Genomic DNA, 19,220 nt, shown 5'->3' with positions numbered 1-19,220 from the left:
AAGGGTTCCCTTTCTCCACATCTTTATCAACAGTTATGTCTTGTCTTGTTGATGATAGCCATTCTACTGGGTAAGAGGTGATATCTCATTGTGGTTTTGATTTAACTTTCCCTGAAGATTAGTGATGTTGAGCACATTTCCTTGTACCTGTTGGCAATTTACATGTCTTCTTTAGAAAAATGTCTATTCAGGTCCTTTGCTCATTTTTTTAATTGGATTATTTTTTGCTATGGAGTTGTATGAGTTCCTTGTAGTTTTTGGAGATTAACCTATTACAGATATATGGTTTGCAAATAGTCTTTCCCATTCTGTAGATTGCCTTTTCAGTCTGTTGATTGTTTCTTTTGCTGTGCAGCTTTTTAGCTTGATGTAGTCCCACTTGTTTATTTTTGTTGCTTGTGCTTTGTTGTCATATCCAAAAAAAAATCATTGCCAAGACCAATGTCAAGGAGATTTTCCCTTCTGTTTTCTTCTAGGAATTTTGTTTTCAGGTTTTACATAGAAGTCTTTAATCCATGTCAGGTTCACTTTCATGAGTGGACATCTGAACTTCTTAAAGAATCCACCTTGCTCATCCTTAATCATTTCGCTCAGCTCTTATCCAGATAAATGATACCAGATACTAAATACAGTCTCTCTTGTAAGCGTTGGTATTTGTTGTAACAACCTTTCCTCAAGAGTAGCTTTATCCTAGTCCGGCCCTTACCAAATGTACTTTTGTGTTTCACTGTTCCCTCCTTCATCAGGGCTCTCCCCAATCTTGGTGAAAACAGATAGTTAGACTTTCTAGGAAGTGACTCATTATTTTGTTCGTTCATTCACTCATGAAGCAAATATTCACTGAGAACCTACTGCACACAAACACTGCACAGATGATGGATGAGGAAGCAGGAGGGAGCAAACAGCAAAACAATTTAGGTCTCAGTCTGAGACGTGTGTGCCCACATCACAGTTCAGAAAGGCCAAGAACTTGGGAGCATTTCACCCAGCATCTCAGAAAACAGGTCAGGGCCCTCCCAGCGCCCCAAGTCACTGTGAGCTTCTTGAGAAGGCTTTGATGCTGAGAGAGGGTTTGGGTAAAGTAAATGCAGAAGGGACGAGAGCGCCTGCAATTCAGTAAGAAAATAAGTAAACACCGTTAAAACAAGCAAGCAAGCAAAACTCCCTAAAGAAGCACACACCCCAAGCTTCACAGACTCTCCCTATCTTCGTCTGAGGAGTCAGGTGAAATTTGGAGAGAGGCCTGTGAAAGTGGCCACCCTCCAGGTCGAGGAGGGGTCCAATGGGAGGCGGCAGGGGTGGGGATCACCCTTCAGGGTCCCGCCCGCTGTCTCCTGGGTCCCAAGGTTGTGTTTTGTGCCCAGCGGGGCTCGGGGCTCACCCAGCTTGTTCCGCAGGGAGAGGCCGGGTGGGCAGGGGTGGCGGCCCCGCCCCGGCAGAGGCGGGCCAGGCTGGGTGTATTTGAGGCTCGGAGCCGCCGCCCTGTCGGGGACAGCAAGACCTCACCAGGAACCGCACCCAGAGCAAGCAAGCGAGTGCCCAGGATTCGGGTGAGTGGCGCAGGTACCGGGGACGGGGACCCGGCCTGTCGGCGGCTCGGGGCGGGCAGGGGCGAGGGCATCCTGGCAGTCCTTGGTGCGCAGCCCCCTTTGGAGGGCTGCGGCGGGAGCCTGGGGGCGGCGTGGCTTTCCGGGCGCGGGGCGGTGGGCACCAACAGCTGGAGAGCCCCGAGCGGAGCGGTGGGCGCCGTCTGAGCGCGGGTCCGCAGCCTTTGACGCTCCGGAAGAGGGGATTCGGGGAAAGTTAGCAACGTCTCACAGACTCACACACACCTCCTCCGGGCGGACGGGTGTGTGTGCAGACACCGGGCGTGGGCACAGGGCACGCTCTGCGGCGTCTAGGAGGCTGAGCCATGCGTCCTGCCCTCCCGCCGCTGGGCTACCTCGGAATCAGCGGAGGCCAACTGCTGGCGGGTGGTGAGGGGCGCGCCCAAGCTTGATACAGGAACCAGGTCCCCTAAAACAGCACACAGGGCGTACTGCTCAGGGACTCTCTCGGGCGGCTGCTGGGACCACTGACTTGGCTGGCCGGCCACCTGATCTTGCTGTGCCGAGCCAATGTGTCGTCTACCACGCCCAGCAGCGTCCGTGACTGCCGCTCCTCTCTGCGTGCTGATCCCACAAAAAACGGTGCTGCCCCAAGGCCTGAGTGGGCATGTGCCCAGCTTGGCAAAGACTGCAAACCCTACGCTTTTCCAAATCAGCGACTCCTCCTGGATCAGATTGGCTAATTTGGGCATTAATGATCTCAAATCTGTGCTGAGGATGTGTAGGGTGTGGCAGGATGTTGGCTAGAGTGTGCAGAGCCCTAGTTGGTGTGTGTGTTAAAAACATGTTCGAGGATTTATTCTCAATTGTCAGTTGTGCAAATACAAACACTGAAATACATCCACTCAGGGGTATGAGCTCAGGGCCAGTCAGTCAGGAACACATAGGTTGAGGCTGTGACTTAGGTTTCAGGCCAGACCCTTAAAGTTAGTGATTCCTGTTCCAGATACTGTGGAATATTTGTAAAGTGACTCCTGGGAGTTGGGTTGCTGGACAATGAGGACGGGTGGACCTCAGTGACCTAGTCTGTTTCTAGGATTCTGGGAAAGGAATCAGGCTCAGTTAATTCTGACGAAAATGATAGCAATAAAAATTAACCACTTGGGCACAGAGCATGAGAAAAAATTTTCACCAACTTCCAAAATTCTGACTCATTTGTCTCAAGTATATAACGTTTATCTTTCATACTAGGAAATTGTTTTTTCATGAAAGCTAAAATTTAATAATAAAATTAATTTTTCCACAGTGGTCTTCTTTTCAGACATTGACTTTAAATCTCTAGTTTCTCAGTCCTTTGATGGCTGTGCCTCATCTTTGGTCTTTGGGAGATTGGAGCTGCTTCCTAAATTCATAATGGTGGGGGTTTCCACTTAGAATCAGCATTATTCCATATTCTGGGGAGAACTTTGATGATGATCCTTGAATGTATGTGAGACTCGTGGTAACTGATCTAAAACATAGGCTGTTTTTCTTGTGATGGTTTGGGACACAGGCTCCTGCTGAGGACAACTAGGTAATATTTGGTGCCTGAACAGGTTCTTCTCATTAAATTCTGAGTGGTAAGCCTGCCAGGGTAGTGCTTGCTGTATACTTGCAATTTTCTGCTGACTAAGTATCATGTGTTCTCTCTTGACTGATATTCAGTTTTTCCACAGGGGGAAATATCAGTAACTGAGAGGCACAAAGTAACTTTACCTTCCTTGATGCTGAGGAACTATGATGAGAAAGAAATCCTAGTAAAGGACCAGTGTCCTTTATTCCAACTCAGCATCGCTGAATTTGGCTTTGGAAAGTGCCCTTTATCCAAGTCCTGCTCTGCTTTTAAACAGGGCAGGAAATAGACTGTCTTGCCTGTGTTCTTTGGAGAGGAGTGTGGGCAGAGCCCTGGGGTTCTGAGGAAATACATTCGTGATCTATTTCCCTTATGGCTTGTGTAAAGGTCGGGGCCCTTTGTGAGCAGAAGTTTCACAAGTGCTCCGAGGAACCCGGGCAACTGGATTAATTGCTAGATGGGCCTTGAATAAAATAATAGAATAGATAACTGCTCTTTATTAAAGGGAAAAGCTACAATTAATGGATGACTAACATGGTCAACCTTCTGACTCATGTTTAAAGTCCTTATTCCAAAGCAAACTGAACTACCTCCTGTAGGTTTTTCCAAAAGTGAAGACCCAGGTTGTACTTCCTCTATTTTTTGTTTGTCTTTGATGTAGTGTTTCTTTTCTGGCTCTCCAAAATTCTCTGATTCTGGAAATGCCAGGATGGAGTTCACATATCTATAGTACCTGCAGAGTGGAGAGGTTTTTTTTCACATTTGTTGAACTATATAAACTACTCATTTATATAAACTACTCATGTACAAAAAAAAAAAAAAAAGGAAGAAGAGAAGAGAGAGAAAGAAAACAGAGGAGAGAGCCTAGATAGTGGAGTAGAAAAACACTGTGCCTGTTACATTAGTTACATTACAACTAAATTATAGAACAATCAACCTGGAGAATCATCTGAAGTCTGGCTGAATAGAAGTTTTATAATTAAGGATATAAAGAAGAAGCCACATCGAGACTGGTAAGAGGGGTGGAGACATGAAACGGGCAGGACCCAAACCTCTGTGTGGTTGTTGAGAACCAGGAGGGATATCTCAGCCAGGGAAGTTTCCCCAGAGGAGCAAGAGACCCCGGCCCCACACCAGCCTCCCCAGCCCAGAGCACTGATGCTGGGAAGAGGAGCCCCCATAACATCTGGCTGTGAAAAACAGTGGGGATTTCAACCATCTGACCGGGACGAAAGGCTCCAGGGAAACCAGATGTCCTCTTAAGCGGCCTGTGCACAAACTCTCACTCACAGGCACTCACCTTGGGCTCCAGCGGAGGGGCAGTAACTCAGGGGATATCAGAGGATGGGGTGCGGGGCAGACTGAGGTGTGTGATTCGGAGTGAGGGTTGGAGGACGGTTGCCATTTTCCCTGTAAGGAGGTCCTTCCATGCAGCTGGGTGCTATCTTTCCTGTGTTGAGCCCGCCCCCACCATGGCCAAATCTGAATCTGATTGGCCTGGTGAGTTCCACTGCTCCACCCTGCTGAATCCCTAAGACACCACTCCACCCAACTCATCCAACACTAGAGGCACTTTCTCTTAGAGCAGCCAATCCCACCTGCATTGCACTCTTTCTTGAAAACTATGGGAGTTCACAGGACCCAGGCAGGCAGCAGCTGGCCTTGGTGTGCTCTGAGACTTTTGCTGCATAGCTCCAGGCTCAGCACTGGCACCAAACCAGAGTCTACATTAACCTATTAACAACAACTTTTCTCACTATACTGACTCCCTGAAACCCTGCTTCACCCAACTCATGTATTGCACAAGGCTTTATCAGGCTGAACCATAAGGGAGCCAACAGGTGTCAGCAGGCCTCAAGGTGTTCTGACTTTTTGCAGAACTACCCCAGGCCTGGTACTGGTGGCAGCTGTCCTCAATTCACAGCATAGCCTCTCCCACGCACCTCCAGGGGTGGGAAAGGCAGTAAATAACCACAGATCACTTTGTAGTTCCTACCAGGTAATCCCCGGCCCGTCACAGGTAGTGGGTGACCTGGGCCTGCACTGAAGCTCCTCGCAAGAGGCCCCAGAACCAACATACTTGGAGGTTGGCTTCAGGCCACAGCAGAGTACTGCCTAATTAGCCCCACAAGTGGCATACCCGAAGGGTGGTCTCAAACAAGCAACAAAGCCCACTGGAACAAATCCCACTCATTGGGGTAAGCCTCCCTCACAGCAGCCTGTAAGCTGTGGACTTGATCAAACCCCACAGCCAGTCAGCCTGAGGGTTATTCAAACCCACTGATGTGCCAATAGCAATCAAGGCTCAACTACAACAGGAAGGGACACACAACCCACACAAGGGACACTCTTGGAGCACCTGGAGCAGGTGACCAGGAAGACACAGGGTACCTACTATATATAGCCACCCAGCCAAGACTGGGAGACATAGCAGATCTACCTAACATAGAAACAAACAGAGAGGCAGCCAAAATGAGGTAACAAAGAAATACATCCCAAATGAAAGAATAGGAGGAAACTGCAGAAACAGAACTAAACAAAATGGTGGTAAGCAACCTACCAGATATAGAGTTCAAAACAATGGTTATAAGGATATTCAGGGAACTTAATAAGAACTTCAACAAAGAGATAGCAGGCATAAAAAAAAAGGACTTAGAAACCATAAAAAGGAATCAGTCAGAAGTGAAGAATACAATAACTGAAATGAAGAATGTACTAGGAGGAATCACCAGCAGCCTAGATAAAGCAGAGGACTGAATCAGTGATTTGGAAGACAAGGTAGCAGGAAACACCCAATCAGAGCAGCAAAAAGAAAAAAAGAATCCCCCCCCAAAAAAATGAGGGCAGATTAAGAGACCTCTGGGACAACATTCAAGCATAACAACATTCGCATCATAGGGATACCAGAAGGAGAAGAGAAACAGCAAGGGATTGAGAATGTATTTGAAGAAATAATGACTGAAAACTTTCCTAACCTGGCGAAGCAAGTGAACATACAAGTCCAGAAAATGCAGAGAGTCCCAAACAAGATAAACCCAAACAGGCCCACACCTAGACACATTATAATTAGAATGGCAAAGGTTAAAGATAAAGAGAGAATCCTACAAGCAGCAAGAGAAAGGCAACTAGTAACTTATAAGGGAGCTCCCATAAGATTCTCAGATGATTTCTCAACAGAAACTTTGCAGGACAGAAGGGACTGGCACAACATATTTAACATGATGAAAGCAAGGACCAATAACCAAGATTACTCTACCCAGCAAGGCTATTATTTAGAATAGAAGGACAGATAAAGAGCTTCCCAGACAAGAAAAAGCTGAAGGAGTTTATCACCACCAAACCAGTATTACAAGGAATGTTACAGGGCCTTCTTTAAGAAGGGGGAAAACAAAAAAAGATCAAAATTATGAATAATAAAATCACAATAGCTACATACCTATCAATATCAGCTTTCAATGTAAATGGATTACATGCTCCACTCAAAAGACATAAGGAGGCTGAATGGATAAGAAAACAAAACCCTTACATACGCTGCCTACAAGAGAATCACTTCAGATTGAAAGCCACACACAAACAGAAAGTAAAGGGATGGAAAAGATATTTTATGAAAATGGAAACAAACAAAAGCAACAACAAAAAAATCTGATCATATAGACTTTCAAACAAAGGCTATAATAAGAGACAAGGAAGGACCCAGCAATCCTACTTCTGGGTATTTATCTGAAGAAATCCAAAATGCTACTTTGAGGGGACATATGCATCCATATGTTCATCACAGCATGTTCACAATAGCCAAGATGTGGAGGCAGCCTGGGTGTCTGTCGATGGAAGAATGGATAAAGAGGAGGTGGTATATATATATATATATATATATATATATATATATATATATATATATATACAGTAGAATATTGCTCGGCCATGGAAGGAAATGGGTTCTTGCCATCTGCGATGGCATGAATGGACCTGGAGGGTATTGTGCTGAGTGGAGTGTAAGACAGAGAAAGCCATATACAATGTGATTTAGCGTATATGTGGAATCTAAAGAGCAAAATAACCAAACAAAACAGAAACAAATTCATAGATACAGAGAACATATTGATGGGTGCCAGATGGGACAGGGATGGGGGACGAGTGAAAAAAGGTTGTTATATGATAATCATGGGGATGTAGGGTACAGCATAAGGAATATGGTCAATGATATTGTAATAACTATGTTTGGTGTCAGATGGGTACTTGGTTTGTTAGGATGATAGATGGGAGGGGATTGGGGGCAGAGTGAAAAAGGTGAAGGGATTAACAAGTACAAACTGGTAGTTACAAAATAGTCATGGGATGTAAAGTAAAGCACAGGGAATATAGTCAATAACATGGTAATAACTGTGTATAGTGCCAGGTGGGTACTAGACTAGTCAGGGGGATCACTTCTTAAATTATATAAATGTCTAACCACTATGCTATATACCTGAAATTAATATAAAATCATATTGAATGTCAACTTGAACTGAAAAATTTTAAAAGGTGGGGGAAAGTTGGAAGGGGAATAAGAGATCCAAATTTCCAGGTATAAAACGAATAAGTCATGGGGATGTAATGTACAGCATAGGGAATATAGTCAGTAATATTATGATAGCGTGGTACAGTGTCAGATGGATACTGCTCACTTCTTTAGGTGTATAAATGTTGAATAACTATGGTATACACCTGAAACTAATATAATATTGTATGTTAGTTATATTTGAATAAAACTCTTTAAAAAAAAAAAGAACATTTCCAGGCAAGTAAGGAAGATATTTATCCAAATAGATGTTTTTTGTTGTTGTCTTTATTTTGTTTTTTTAAGTTCTAAGGTTGCTAACCTTGATTTCGAAAGAGCATTGGTTAAGGAGACCTGATGGTTAGGAGTTGACAAAACAAAACACCACAGACTCAATTTTTGGAAAAGTACACTTTATTGGTTTAAATGTGGTTATAATTAGCAAAGTGACTGTGCAAAATGGCATCTGTATGTACAAGGTCACTGCACACTGAATGAGTCACCCAGCTAGTTTTCTGACAAAACATGATCTCTTTTTAAATTTGTTTACAATTTCAACATGTTATGTAGTTCTATATGAATAAACTAGATCATGTCTAAATGAAGTAATTAACACTTGACGGACTATACTTTAACATTTGAAAGTGTGAGGTTTTATATTAGTGTAAAATAAGCCTGAATTAGGAGTCAGGATGCTTGGGTGCTTGGCCTGCTAATGACAGAATGGCTTTGGGCCACTACATTAGCTCTCCGAGCCTCAGTTTCCTCACCTCTAAAGTGGGAATATTAACTTTCCCCTGTCAATCTCGTAAGATTATTGTCAGAATCAAAATAGATAAGGTATGTAAAAGTGCTTTGTAAACTGAAAAGCACCACACAAAGGCAGGGTGTAATTATTCTCATGAGCTTATCTAATGTGTCACAACACAACCCAAACTGTCATCCAAAGCGTTATGTGAAACAGTGGAAACGAGGTGGTTCTGCTTTGTTTCTCAAATTGTTTTGGTCAGGTTGGAAAAGAAACCGAATATGCTTGAGCAGAGACTTTGAAAAGAATAAATGTTAAATTCTGGAAATGCTGTGAGTTTCTGATTGTAATCAGCCTTTAAACACATCTTAGTTTGATTGGAGTTATGTCAATAAGACACTTTATGAGGCTGATGGCACAGATTTAGCTAGTTTTAACAATTGAAACTACCTTTTTGTTGTTTATTGACCTGTGTACATACAGAGAAAGGTAAGGACACACATGTTAATTAGCCTAGACCAGTGGTTCTCAACCGGGCAGTTTTGCCCTTTCCCCTGCTTCCCCCAGTGGTTTGTGGCAATGTCTGAAGACATTTTGCGTTGTCACAGTTGGTGGGGGTAGGACGGTGTGTGCTATTGACATCTTGTGTATTGAAGCCAGGCATGCTGCTAACCATCCTGCAATGCACAGGACGGCCCCCCACAACCTGAAATGTAAAGGGTGCTGAGGTTGGGAATAAGCCCCTACCCAAAAGGGATATTTAAAAGAAGTCAGCACACTGATAAAGTTGTTGCTGGGTCTTCAGTATGTTGCCCAGGAGTGGAAGAAGAGTTTGTGTAATTAAAGGAACTAAGCTCTCTGCCCACCCTCAAGTTCAAGATGGTTTCCTACTGGCGTCCAAAATGAGAGAGGTTTTCTTTTCTTGACTTAAGAAATGTCCTTCCTTTTCCTTTTCTGTAACAACTCTTCTCTCAAGTTCCTCCTGCGGTAGCAGCACAGCTTTCTAGGTCACAGTGGCAGCCTTTTGTGGGGAGAAGCACAAGCAGAGAGGAGCCCCCAACTTTTGCTTTACGTGGTCGAGTACTAAGGAAATGCAGTAAATGTAAGTCCTGGAAGAGCCACTGTGACTTCCCAGTCAAATTGCCAGCAGTTTTGCACCTTGGAAGTTGGGCACGGTGATAACCTAACTGCTTCCAAATATGTTAGAGAATGCCCAGATTCAGAAAGAGATGTGCAAAAAATACATTTATCTGGTGTGTGTACATGAAGCACACATTAAGTCCAGGAGAAGCTCTGTCTGTTCGAATTTTTATTAAAAAATCTAGTATTTTACAATTTTTAGGACCTATCAAGTTGTCGCCACTTATTGGATTCCTTGGAGGCAATGCCATTTTTGAAAATAATTGAGTAAATATCACAAGTGGGCAACTCCAGGAAAACGACTGTGATTGTTTAAGGTGCAGGTAATTTTGGCTATAACGCAAGTGATCGTGAGCTGAGAAAACCCACCAGGCCTCAGGGGTCTGAAGCTGCCCTCCTCCCCTCACTGTTGTTGGTGTGTCTGCCCAGGGAGCGGGTCTCACCTGGGCAGTTGGCACAGGGGGAGAAGCAGGAGGAAGCAGAATGATGTCTCTACCCTGCCCAAAATACTGTCCTCCACATTGCCTAACTTTTTTTTTTTAACCTAAGTTTGTTATACTGCCAAAGATTTCATTTGGAATAGCAAGTATCTCTTTACAAAAGGCACATTTTGGGGGCGGCCGGAAGGCTCAGTTGGTTAGAGCCCAAGCTCTGAACAGGGTTGTCGGTTCAATTCCCAATGGGATGGTGGGCTGCACCCCCTGCAACAAAAGATTGGAAATGGCAACTGGATTTGGAGCTGAGCTGCACCCTCCACAACTAGATTGAAGAACAACGACTTGGAGCTGATGGGCCCTGAAGAAACACACTGTCCCCCAATGTTCCCCAATAAAATTTTTTTTAAAAAGGCACGTCTTGTGCCTTTCTTCTTCATTGCTCCACATCCCAATCTCAGCTCTCCTTGAAGGCTTAGTTCGAACGACACCTCCCCTCTCAGAAGTCATTGTTTGGTTGAGACTTCCCATTGCCCACGTTTGGCTCAACAGTGTCCATCACTTGTGATCCTGCGGGCCTGTGGACCCTTTGGCCATTCCAATCTTGGCCTATTTATCTTGACACACCAACAGGAGCCCGCATGCTGCCTGTGCAGAGCAGGCATACATGTGTGCAAATGAAGGAATAAATAATCAGGCGGCAGCAACTCTGTCTGGGGGGCGTTGTCTTTCAGGTCTCAGCAGGAATCAACCAACTCTGCTTTCCTCCTAAAACCCAGAAGAGGGCTCGGGGCTGTGAGTGGGAAGGGGAGGGTAGGTGGACCATGTTACCACACGCCACCCTTTGAAGATGTGGTGGAAAAGGCGCACAGGAAGGAAAGGATGGAGGGCCAAAGGTAAACCAGGACAGTTTACATTGGTTACCTAGGAATAGGGCAGAACACTTCCTTTCTCGTTCTTCTCCCCGCTGCAGTCAGTGTATGGCCTGGATTAGTCCCAGGATTCAGAACCCAGGCTAAGGTGATTAGAATTGAAAGTTGTGGATTAAATAGCGTTGGTAATCTAGCTGGAGTGCACCCCCACCCTTTGATGACTCATTTTTGTGGTTCTATGCTATTCATTTAGGCATATTTTGGAAATAGACTGGCTTGTGCTAGAAGAATGCCCATAAAACTAGAACTACCCAATGAACTATTTGTGATGTTAAATTTAAATGGAAACCCATGAAATCTCTTAGGATCAAATGATAACCTATCTTTTTTTTTCCCCCTCAGGAAAATGGCAGACAGTTTTTCGGTAAGTGTTTTACTCATACGTCTGTTTTCTTACATTCTGATTCCATGCAGGTTGAGAGTTTTGTTTTTACCACCCAACTTTCCTTCTGTGTCTCCCACTACATAGCTTCCTCTGGCCTCACCTGTTCAATGAGGGCTTGTTAGCTGGAGTCTTATTTTTCCAGCAACAGGTTTGGGAAGAAAGCCCAGTGGAGAGAAGCCTGGGACTCACTAAGAGTAATCCCTTTACCGAAAAGTTTGGGACAGAAGTGGTGAATTCCCCAGGCCCGGAGCTGAGAAATAAGCTGAGAAATGGGAAGTGTGGTTCTGTCTGAGCATCCTGAGTTTTGTGATTGTTTGTCTCATGTCAATTAGAAAATATGTGCTTTTACACAGAGGATGAATAGCTTCTGACTTTAGCAAATTACAAAAATGCAAGCCTCCACATTTTCACATGATGGGAGACACGTATTGATAAAGCATATATAATCCCAAAGTCTAATTGAAGTCTTTGGAATGCAAAACTATTTAATAGATGGAAAAAATTGTATTGATATAAGTTTCATACTTTCACCATGTCCTTCCACTTCTTAGATTGCATATTCCTGTTTTCCTGAAAATTCTGCTTTTGTGAATGTTTTCATCCAGGAATTGTTTATATCTTTCTTTCTCTCTAGCTTAATGATGCCATATCTGGGTCTGGAAACCCAAACCCTCAAGGATGGCCTGGTCCATGGGGAAACCAGCCTGCTGGGGCTGGGGGCTACCCAGGGGCTGCCTATCCTGGGGCCTATCCTGGACAGGCACCCCCTGGCACCTACCCCGGACAGGCGCCCCCTGGCGCCTACCCTGGACAGGCACCCCCAGGAGCCTACCCCGGACAGGCACCCCCAGGAGGAGCCTACCCCGGACAGACACCTCCAGGAGGAGCCTACCCCGGACAGACACCTCCAGGAGGAGCCTACCCCGGACAGACACCTCCAGGAGCCTACCCTGGCCCAACAGCACCTGCTTATCCTGGACCAACTGCACCAGGAACCTACCCCGGGCAACCAAGTGGGCCTGGGGCCTACCCTGGTGCCAGCCCTGCTGGACCACTGGTAAGATGGAGTTAGTCATTTCATGTACTTGATTGTGACCAGGACAAAGCTAATGAAGAACAGGGCACTTGTCTGGGGCAGCAGTGCCGTCACTTTGCAGTGCTCTGGCTGGGAGCTCATTCAGGGAGCCCTGAAGCTTAGAGCCACATTTCAAAGACCAGCCACAGTGTATGTTGGTGCACTAGAAAAAGTCGTTGTTGTGAGTTTAGTATGATACTGTTAAGAGAAGCTAATGCATCTTTTGAAGTCATCTGCAAAGGAGCTTTAATATAAATCAAGTTAAGATCATAGTAATGGGAGAAAGTTTGGCTGTTATTATTAATCAACACTGAGTAAATAACGTGCCAGCAGTGTGCTTCTACATGGATGATCTCATTTAACCCCATTACCACCCTGTAAGATATTGTTATCAGCCCCATTTCACTCATGAGGAAATGAGCAAAAATTATATAGCTTGCCCAGGATCATAGAGCATGTGGAGGAAATAATCTAGGAAATAATCTAGTTTTGAAAAAACTTCTAATGATAATTTTGTGATCTAAGGATTGAATTTTCATTGATATTAAAACACATTCTAGTAAACAAAGTGTGCTTATTTACTAAGGTTTTACATTACGTGGGCTCCAGACACAGATCCTTCCCTTCTACACTTACAGTCTAGCTGGGAAATAAGCAGATATGAGGAAAGAGTTCAACAACAGCATGGGATCAGACCCTTTCAGGACCATGTAGAGGACGGCACAGGGAGCATCTGATCTGCTTTTAGGTCAGCTTAGAGGAAAGCACAGAGAAAATGTTGGGGGTGTGGGTGGCATTGGGCAGGCCCTAGACCACAGACCGTCAGTCCACTGCAGACGGAGGGCTACATGGAGGTTGTGGAAAGGAGGAGGCAGATGGAGGAGAGATTGCCGAAGAACCCCAGGATCTCCTGGTTAAGTCTTAGGAGTCAGAGATGACTCTGGCTTTTCAAGGCACCAACTATAGCACCAGCCAAGCATCAGTCTTAACTAGGAACTCAGGAAGGGGACCAATGGGGGAGGGGGCAGGAGAGACAATTCCAGTTCATACCTGTTGGATTTGCAGCACCAGTAGCAAATCCAGGAGGTAGCATGGGAATAGTACAGATCAAGGCTAGAGAATAAAGACTTGGATGACAGTTGAACCCAGGGGAAAAAGTATAAAGGAAAAAGAGACGAGGCCAGAGATAGAGCTTTGGGAATATTTACAGCACCTTGAACATAGATGGTCAATAAATATTTGTGAAATAAACTAGGGAATGTGTTAACTGAAAGGTGTTCATTCTACAAAAATTGAGTATCTGCCACACACAAAGTACTCTGCTGGTGCTGTGAGTAAAATGTATGAGAACCCAGAAGCCCCAGAATGTGACATGATGAAGTATGTTACGTGACAAGGGTTTTAGGAGTGGCACAAAATTGTGAATGTTGATTGCAAGGTCTAGCTTCAGCCCTTTCAAAATACAGTCTAAGTGAATGAGTTATAGGTTGGGATACCCCCAATAATAACAGCTACAGTCCAAAAAGGACTACGTCCTGCCATCGGCATCTATTAGCTGATGGCTTTATTCTCGGTTACTAATTGTGCACGTGGGGAGCCTAGTTTCTTCTGGTCCTAGACAAGGTGGCCCAAGAGTCTGCTCAAATGAGGATTATGGGTGATTGACACGTATTAATAGTGATTGAACTTCAGCAACGTCTTTTTCTTTCTTTCCCCAGGATCTTTATTGATACATATATATTTTTTTTCATCCTAGACTGTGCCTTATAACCTGGCTTTCCCTGGAGGAGTCATGCCTCGCATGCTGATAACAATTATGGGCACCATAAATCCCAAAGCAAACAGGTAAAGAGCAAAACTTAAAGTCTAACATATTTGTTGATTGGTTTAAAGGCTGATCTATTTTGAAGTTTAATAGAATTTTAAAAACTACACATTTAGAGTGTTGGCTATACCCTAATATGGGATTATCCTATAAATCAATGTGTTCTCACCAAGGGGACAAGGTTTCCCTCGCCAAAACTTGTTTTCCTCCTAGAACTTGAATAAAACTGAGTTCTACTTTGTTAGGACAAAGAGGAAGAGCAGTAAAACCCATGCGGTTGGTTCTTCCTGGTAGTGAAAGCCTTAGAATTAAAGGCAACTAGAGCCTTTGTAATGTAATGTCATGTTTGGCCATCCCTCCACCTCTGAGCCATGCATTGTCTAAAGAAACCTAACCACATACTTTCTGTCTAGATGCCGATCAAAACCTAGGCTCAGAACCAAAAACATCCCACTGGACATAGTTCCGAGAGCTTGAATAGATCTGAGAGCTTGACTATTATACCACTGTGTCCTCAGATTCGTACAAATCTCCCTGCAGTGTGCAGGTCACAGTGCAGCCTCAAGTCTCTTGAGCTTGGCTGCCATGTTTGTCTTCACACGGGGTGCAACTGCAGAGTCACAGATTCCCACGGTGTTGGCCTGCTCTGCAGACGATAAGGGGCAGGATGGGGAACCGCAGTCTTCTGAGTGGATACTATTTACTTAAAAGGCTTAAAAAAATTCTATAAGTTAAAGACTTTATCAAAAGAAGTCAACCTTGCCATTGGAACTAGTTTGATTGAGGTGAGCTAGGATGGAGCAAGACTTTGAGCTACTTTAGGAAAATCCATACCAATTTACGGCTGCCCTGCAATGCCTGGCTCTGGTTATCACCACTGGTTATACGTATATATAATATAAGCAGGCTAAGGGTATGCCTGTTCCTGAAGCTAGTGGTACCACTAAAGTTCCTGTAGCCCTTCATTAATCTGTGTCTCTGAGTCTTACAGACAGCATACAAAAGATACAGATTCAGGCTGTGTACACAGGTTTATTCAAGGATCCACTATGAGTGTCTGTCACCTTGCTCCTGGTGAATCAACGGAGCCACCTCCTCTGTCTGTTAGCAGGAGACGGACTCAGCTTCTGATCTGATCGTTTTACATGCACATAGCTCATTCACTCCAACCTCCAGCCAGCCCCCTCTGGTTCCATTCACTACCCCACGCCAACTTCTCTTCCCGTACAGCTTCTACAGCTTCTCTAAGCACTGCACCATAAAGCTCCTCTCTCAGCAAGTTACAAAACAGACCTTCCGCCTATGTTCTTCTCCGTCTTTCCACCCAATATAACAGAACCCAGCACACCTTATCCTGTGCATACAGCACCCAGTTTGTGAATGACTGCTCCCTCTCCCCACAACCCCTATTACACAGAACCACACTGGTATCTTTGCCTTATTTAGGGTTATCGCACTGGAAACTTTAGCTCCAATATGACTAGAGATGTAGACTGAGATTGTGGCAGATCAAAACTAATGTTGGTCGAAATGGTGGTAAACTGAAAAAAATTGTTGCTTGGTTCTGCAAATTCTATGTGAGGAAGTCCAAGAAAAAAAGGATGCTTAAAGTGGTAGAGATAATATCTTCCTCTTCACTGCAGAGGAAATAACAGCCACTACGTGATATGTAGCCAAAGACAATTTCCATTGCTGTTTGATTCCTTTGGTCCTTTCCCTGTGAATTTAATCATTTGAAGATACATTTGTGGTTGTGTCTGTTCCTAGCTCTATCAAAATGCCCAGGGAATGATTATTAGTGGGTCTCGAGTGCAGGTCTTGCTTAAAACCAAAAGCCCCAGCTAGTTCTGATGTCAGTGCTCTATGGTGCACACGCTGAGAAACTGGGGGACAGCGTCCTAATAATCAGAGGACCTGTTTTCATTAACATCCAAGGAGAAGGAATGGGGTCATCAAGTTACGCCATTACTTTCATTAATTCCACTTCACATCATGGAAAGTTGAACACATCTATTGTCGTGACTTTACCACTTAGCGGCAGGATACCGAGCACTACCTACGGAATCTCCTTTCTGCTTTAGGACTAGGTTTTGGTTAGCTAGGAGGAAGCCAGGAATTCGATACCTCTTATTTATGTGACTGGCTTGCCTTCAATAGATACTAAAAGCAACCTGGCAGGGCAGGAAGGAGGTAACCATTATTATCTGCTATGTAAAGCATAAGGTGCCCTCAGAGTGGCCTTACACCTCTATAAGGAAACCTTGAAGGGTTTTCATGACAAGAGTGGGTAAGGAGGGAATTATAGCTGAATAGAATGATCTAACCAAAAACAATGAGGCAAAAAAACTCAACACATATTGTCTTGCTTACTGTTAGATACTATGGTAGTATATCGAATACTTGGTCTACTATACTTTCTAGTTTGAACCCCTTCTCTGGCTTGTTTTCCATTTAGGAAAATTTCCTGCATTTTATAAAGTGATTTGCTCTTTAGAAAATTATATATTCTTCACTTGATACACACAACTTGAATCATTTTACTAACGCTGGTCTTTGGTTTAAACAGACTTGTTTTAGATTTCAAGAGAGGGGATGATATCGCTTTCCACTTTAACCCACGCTTCAATGAGGACAACAAGAGAGTCATTGTTTGCAATTCAAAGCTGAGTAATAACTGGGGACGGGAAGAAAGACAGATGACTTTCCCATTTGAAAGTGGTAAACCATTCAAAGTAAGTTATTGCTATTATGATGGTAATGCATATGGCTCATGGGGAATCACTCTAACACCACATTGCACTTGAATTGTCATCAGCTGTCCTGGGACACTTAACAGTACATCTCCCCATCCTAGGGGACCAGGCTCAGCAGGCTGGAATGTGGTCAGGAGTGGCCCACTCCCCACCTCCATTCAGGCACCTCACCGTCCTTCCTGTTACCGCCCCTCTGAGTTTAAGCTTTTCTGCAAGTGAGAAAAATAGCACCTTGAATAAGAAAATCTTTACGGTACAGATGGACTGAACTTAGTTCCTTAAAACAACATCAGTGGCATGGCAATCAAAACTAAAAAAGAATTTTAATTCTAAAATTAATACATGCTTGTTTTATGAAAAGAAAAATGTATAGATTTTTAAAATAACTAAAAAGCCCTCCATCCTCACAAAGGTTGCAATTTGGTGAGTATCTTGCCAGTATTTTCTATGACATACAGCACATTTTTTATTTTTAAGTGGTGCTTCAACAAATAATTAGGTTCACAGCGTTGGGTTAGGATGGATGATAGAGCAGGCAGTGAAACAGCTAGACTGAAAGTTCCTCAAGGGCAGAGACTAACAGGGACCGTATTCTATATTTGGTAGACATCTTTCAGTATCAGAAGTTACTTAATAATGTCATTGTTTAGAAATGTGATCATTCAACCAGTACCCTATGATGAAAATATGGAGTATGGAAATATTCCAAATAAAACCTGGAAAGGTTTATTTATCTAAAATACTTTAATAACTATCCATATAAATCTTTGCTTCCTAGAATTTAAAGAATATGCATGTTTAAAATTTAGGTATCACCAAAGTGCTGCTTCCCAAAGGATGTAAGGATTAACACATCCACTAACTATTGGACGAATTTGTTGCCCCTACTCTTGCCAAAACTGGTTATTACCTGTCTCCTCAACATTTGCCACTCTATTAAGGGACTCCTACTTTAGTGTTTTATTTTTACTTTTAGGTGCTGTAGGCCATACAAAAACTTTAAGTTTTTATGTAGACACATTATTAATCTTTTCCCTTATGGCTTCAACTATGTATCCTTCTAACATTTTATCATTTTGTGTTTAAATCTTTGAATAATCTGGAGTTTGTTTTTGCTATAAAGTTACTTCTTCTGAACTTGAATCAGTTCCACAAATGATCATAACGATGAAATGTTGGCCATAAAGTTACTTCTTCTGAACTAAAATCAGTTCCACAAATGATCATAACGATGAAATGTTGGCCATCCTGAGATCAGGCCCACATGGTTCTGCAATCAGGGGGCGTTTCTAAGTTTCGTGTGTGTGCCGTTTCAGATACAGGTACTGGTTGAATCTGACCACTTCAAGGTTGCAGTCAACGATGCTCACCTGTTGCAGTACAATCACCGGATGAAAAATCTCAAGGAAATCAACGCGATGGCCATTTCTGGTGACATCAGCCTTACCAGTGCTACGCACACTGTGATATAATCTTAAAGGCACAGATACTTTAAAAAAAAAAAAATGAAACTGAATGTAAGCCGTACACATTTAAGTTTCATGCTCACTATGGGTGAAAAATTTTTCCTTGGTTCATCAACATCCTTTTTAAGCATCCATTTAATAAATATTCGAAGAGTTACCTGTTTACATGTGTAGTGCAGGGGATCCTGCCGACTTCGCCATGTGTCATGCAGAGTGTCATGTGGGGTCTCTGATCCCACACCCCACATAAGAATGCAGGACATAGTGAGGCCAAAAAGGAACACCCATGGAGCCATAGGTAGGGGAGTCACACCACTATACTCTCGCTGGCGGCTGTGTTGGAGAAACAGGAAACAGGAGCCACACAATTCTCAACCCTCACTGTGCCGCTTGCAGGCTCAGCCACCATCTTCTTGCTAGCCCCCATTTTCTGCTAGCATAACCACAGCAGTTATATTAGTGCCCAATGGCTCACTGGTTACAGCTGACGGCCAACTAGCCACAGCTGATGGCCATTTGATCACAGTCAATGGCCATTTACTACCTGAGCCAGCACCTTTCTATGTGAGGCCAAGAGCCTGGAAACTGCTTTTTGGGGCTCTGTCCCCACACTCCACCCCTACAGGGTCTTGCCTCACAATCTACGCGACAAGCGTATTCCGCAAGGGGCCCTGTGCGAGGAGCCTGGAGGTGAATATTTCCTGGACACAGCCAAGCTCTCTGGTCACAGCCAGGGTTTCTCAGGGCACCACCAGTACTTCTGGGC

General features: G+C 43.9%; 1 protein-coding gene across 2 annotated transcripts; it reads left to right on the top strand.

Moving 5' to 3' along the window:
- Positions 1-1,414: 1,414 nt before the first annotated feature.
- LGALS3 (galectin 3) lies at positions 1,415-18,611 on the top strand. Of its 2 annotated transcripts, XM_033108744.1 has the most exons (7): positions 1,415-1,550; positions 11,293-11,314; positions 11,970-12,246; positions 12,277-12,392; positions 14,167-14,255; positions 16,802-16,967; positions 18,305-18,611. In XM_033108744.1, the coding sequence occupies exons 2-7, from the start codon at positions 11,297-11,299 to the stop codon at positions 18,458-18,460; spliced, it is 822 nt and encodes a 273-aa protein (XP_032964635.1). In that variant the 5' UTR covers positions 1,415-1,550; positions 11,293-11,296; the 3' UTR covers positions 18,461-18,611. The 2 variants fall into 2 exon arrangements, with proteins under 2 accessions (XP_032964635.1, XP_032964634.1); XM_033108743.1 differs by having other exon boundaries at positions 11,970-12,392.
- Positions 18,612-19,220: the final 609 nt, after the last annotated feature.

This window comes from Rhinolophus ferrumequinum, chromosome 6 (assembly GCF_004115265.2).
Source record: "Rhinolophus ferrumequinum isolate MPI-CBG mRhiFer1 chromosome 6, mRhiFer1_v1.p, whole genome shotgun sequence".
Taxonomy (NCBI): Eukaryota; Metazoa; Chordata; class Mammalia; order Chiroptera; family Rhinolophidae; genus Rhinolophus; species Rhinolophus ferrumequinum.
Note: the sequence above shows the minus strand (reverse complement) of the source record. Positions and strands in the feature narration are given on the sequence as shown.

What these genes read in the sequence shown, in the direction of transcription:
- LGALS3 (XM_033108743.1), top strand. An exon ending in CCAGCCCTGCTGGACCACTG is followed by an intron (nt 12,393 to 14,166) that starts GTAAGATGGAGT and finishes TTTTCATCCTAG; the next exon opens with ACTGTGCCTTATAACCTGGC. An exon ending in AAAGTGGTAAACCATTCAAA is followed by an intron (nt 16,968 to 18,304) that starts GTAAGTTATTGC and finishes GTGCCGTTTCAG; the next exon opens with ATACAGGTACTGGTTGAATC.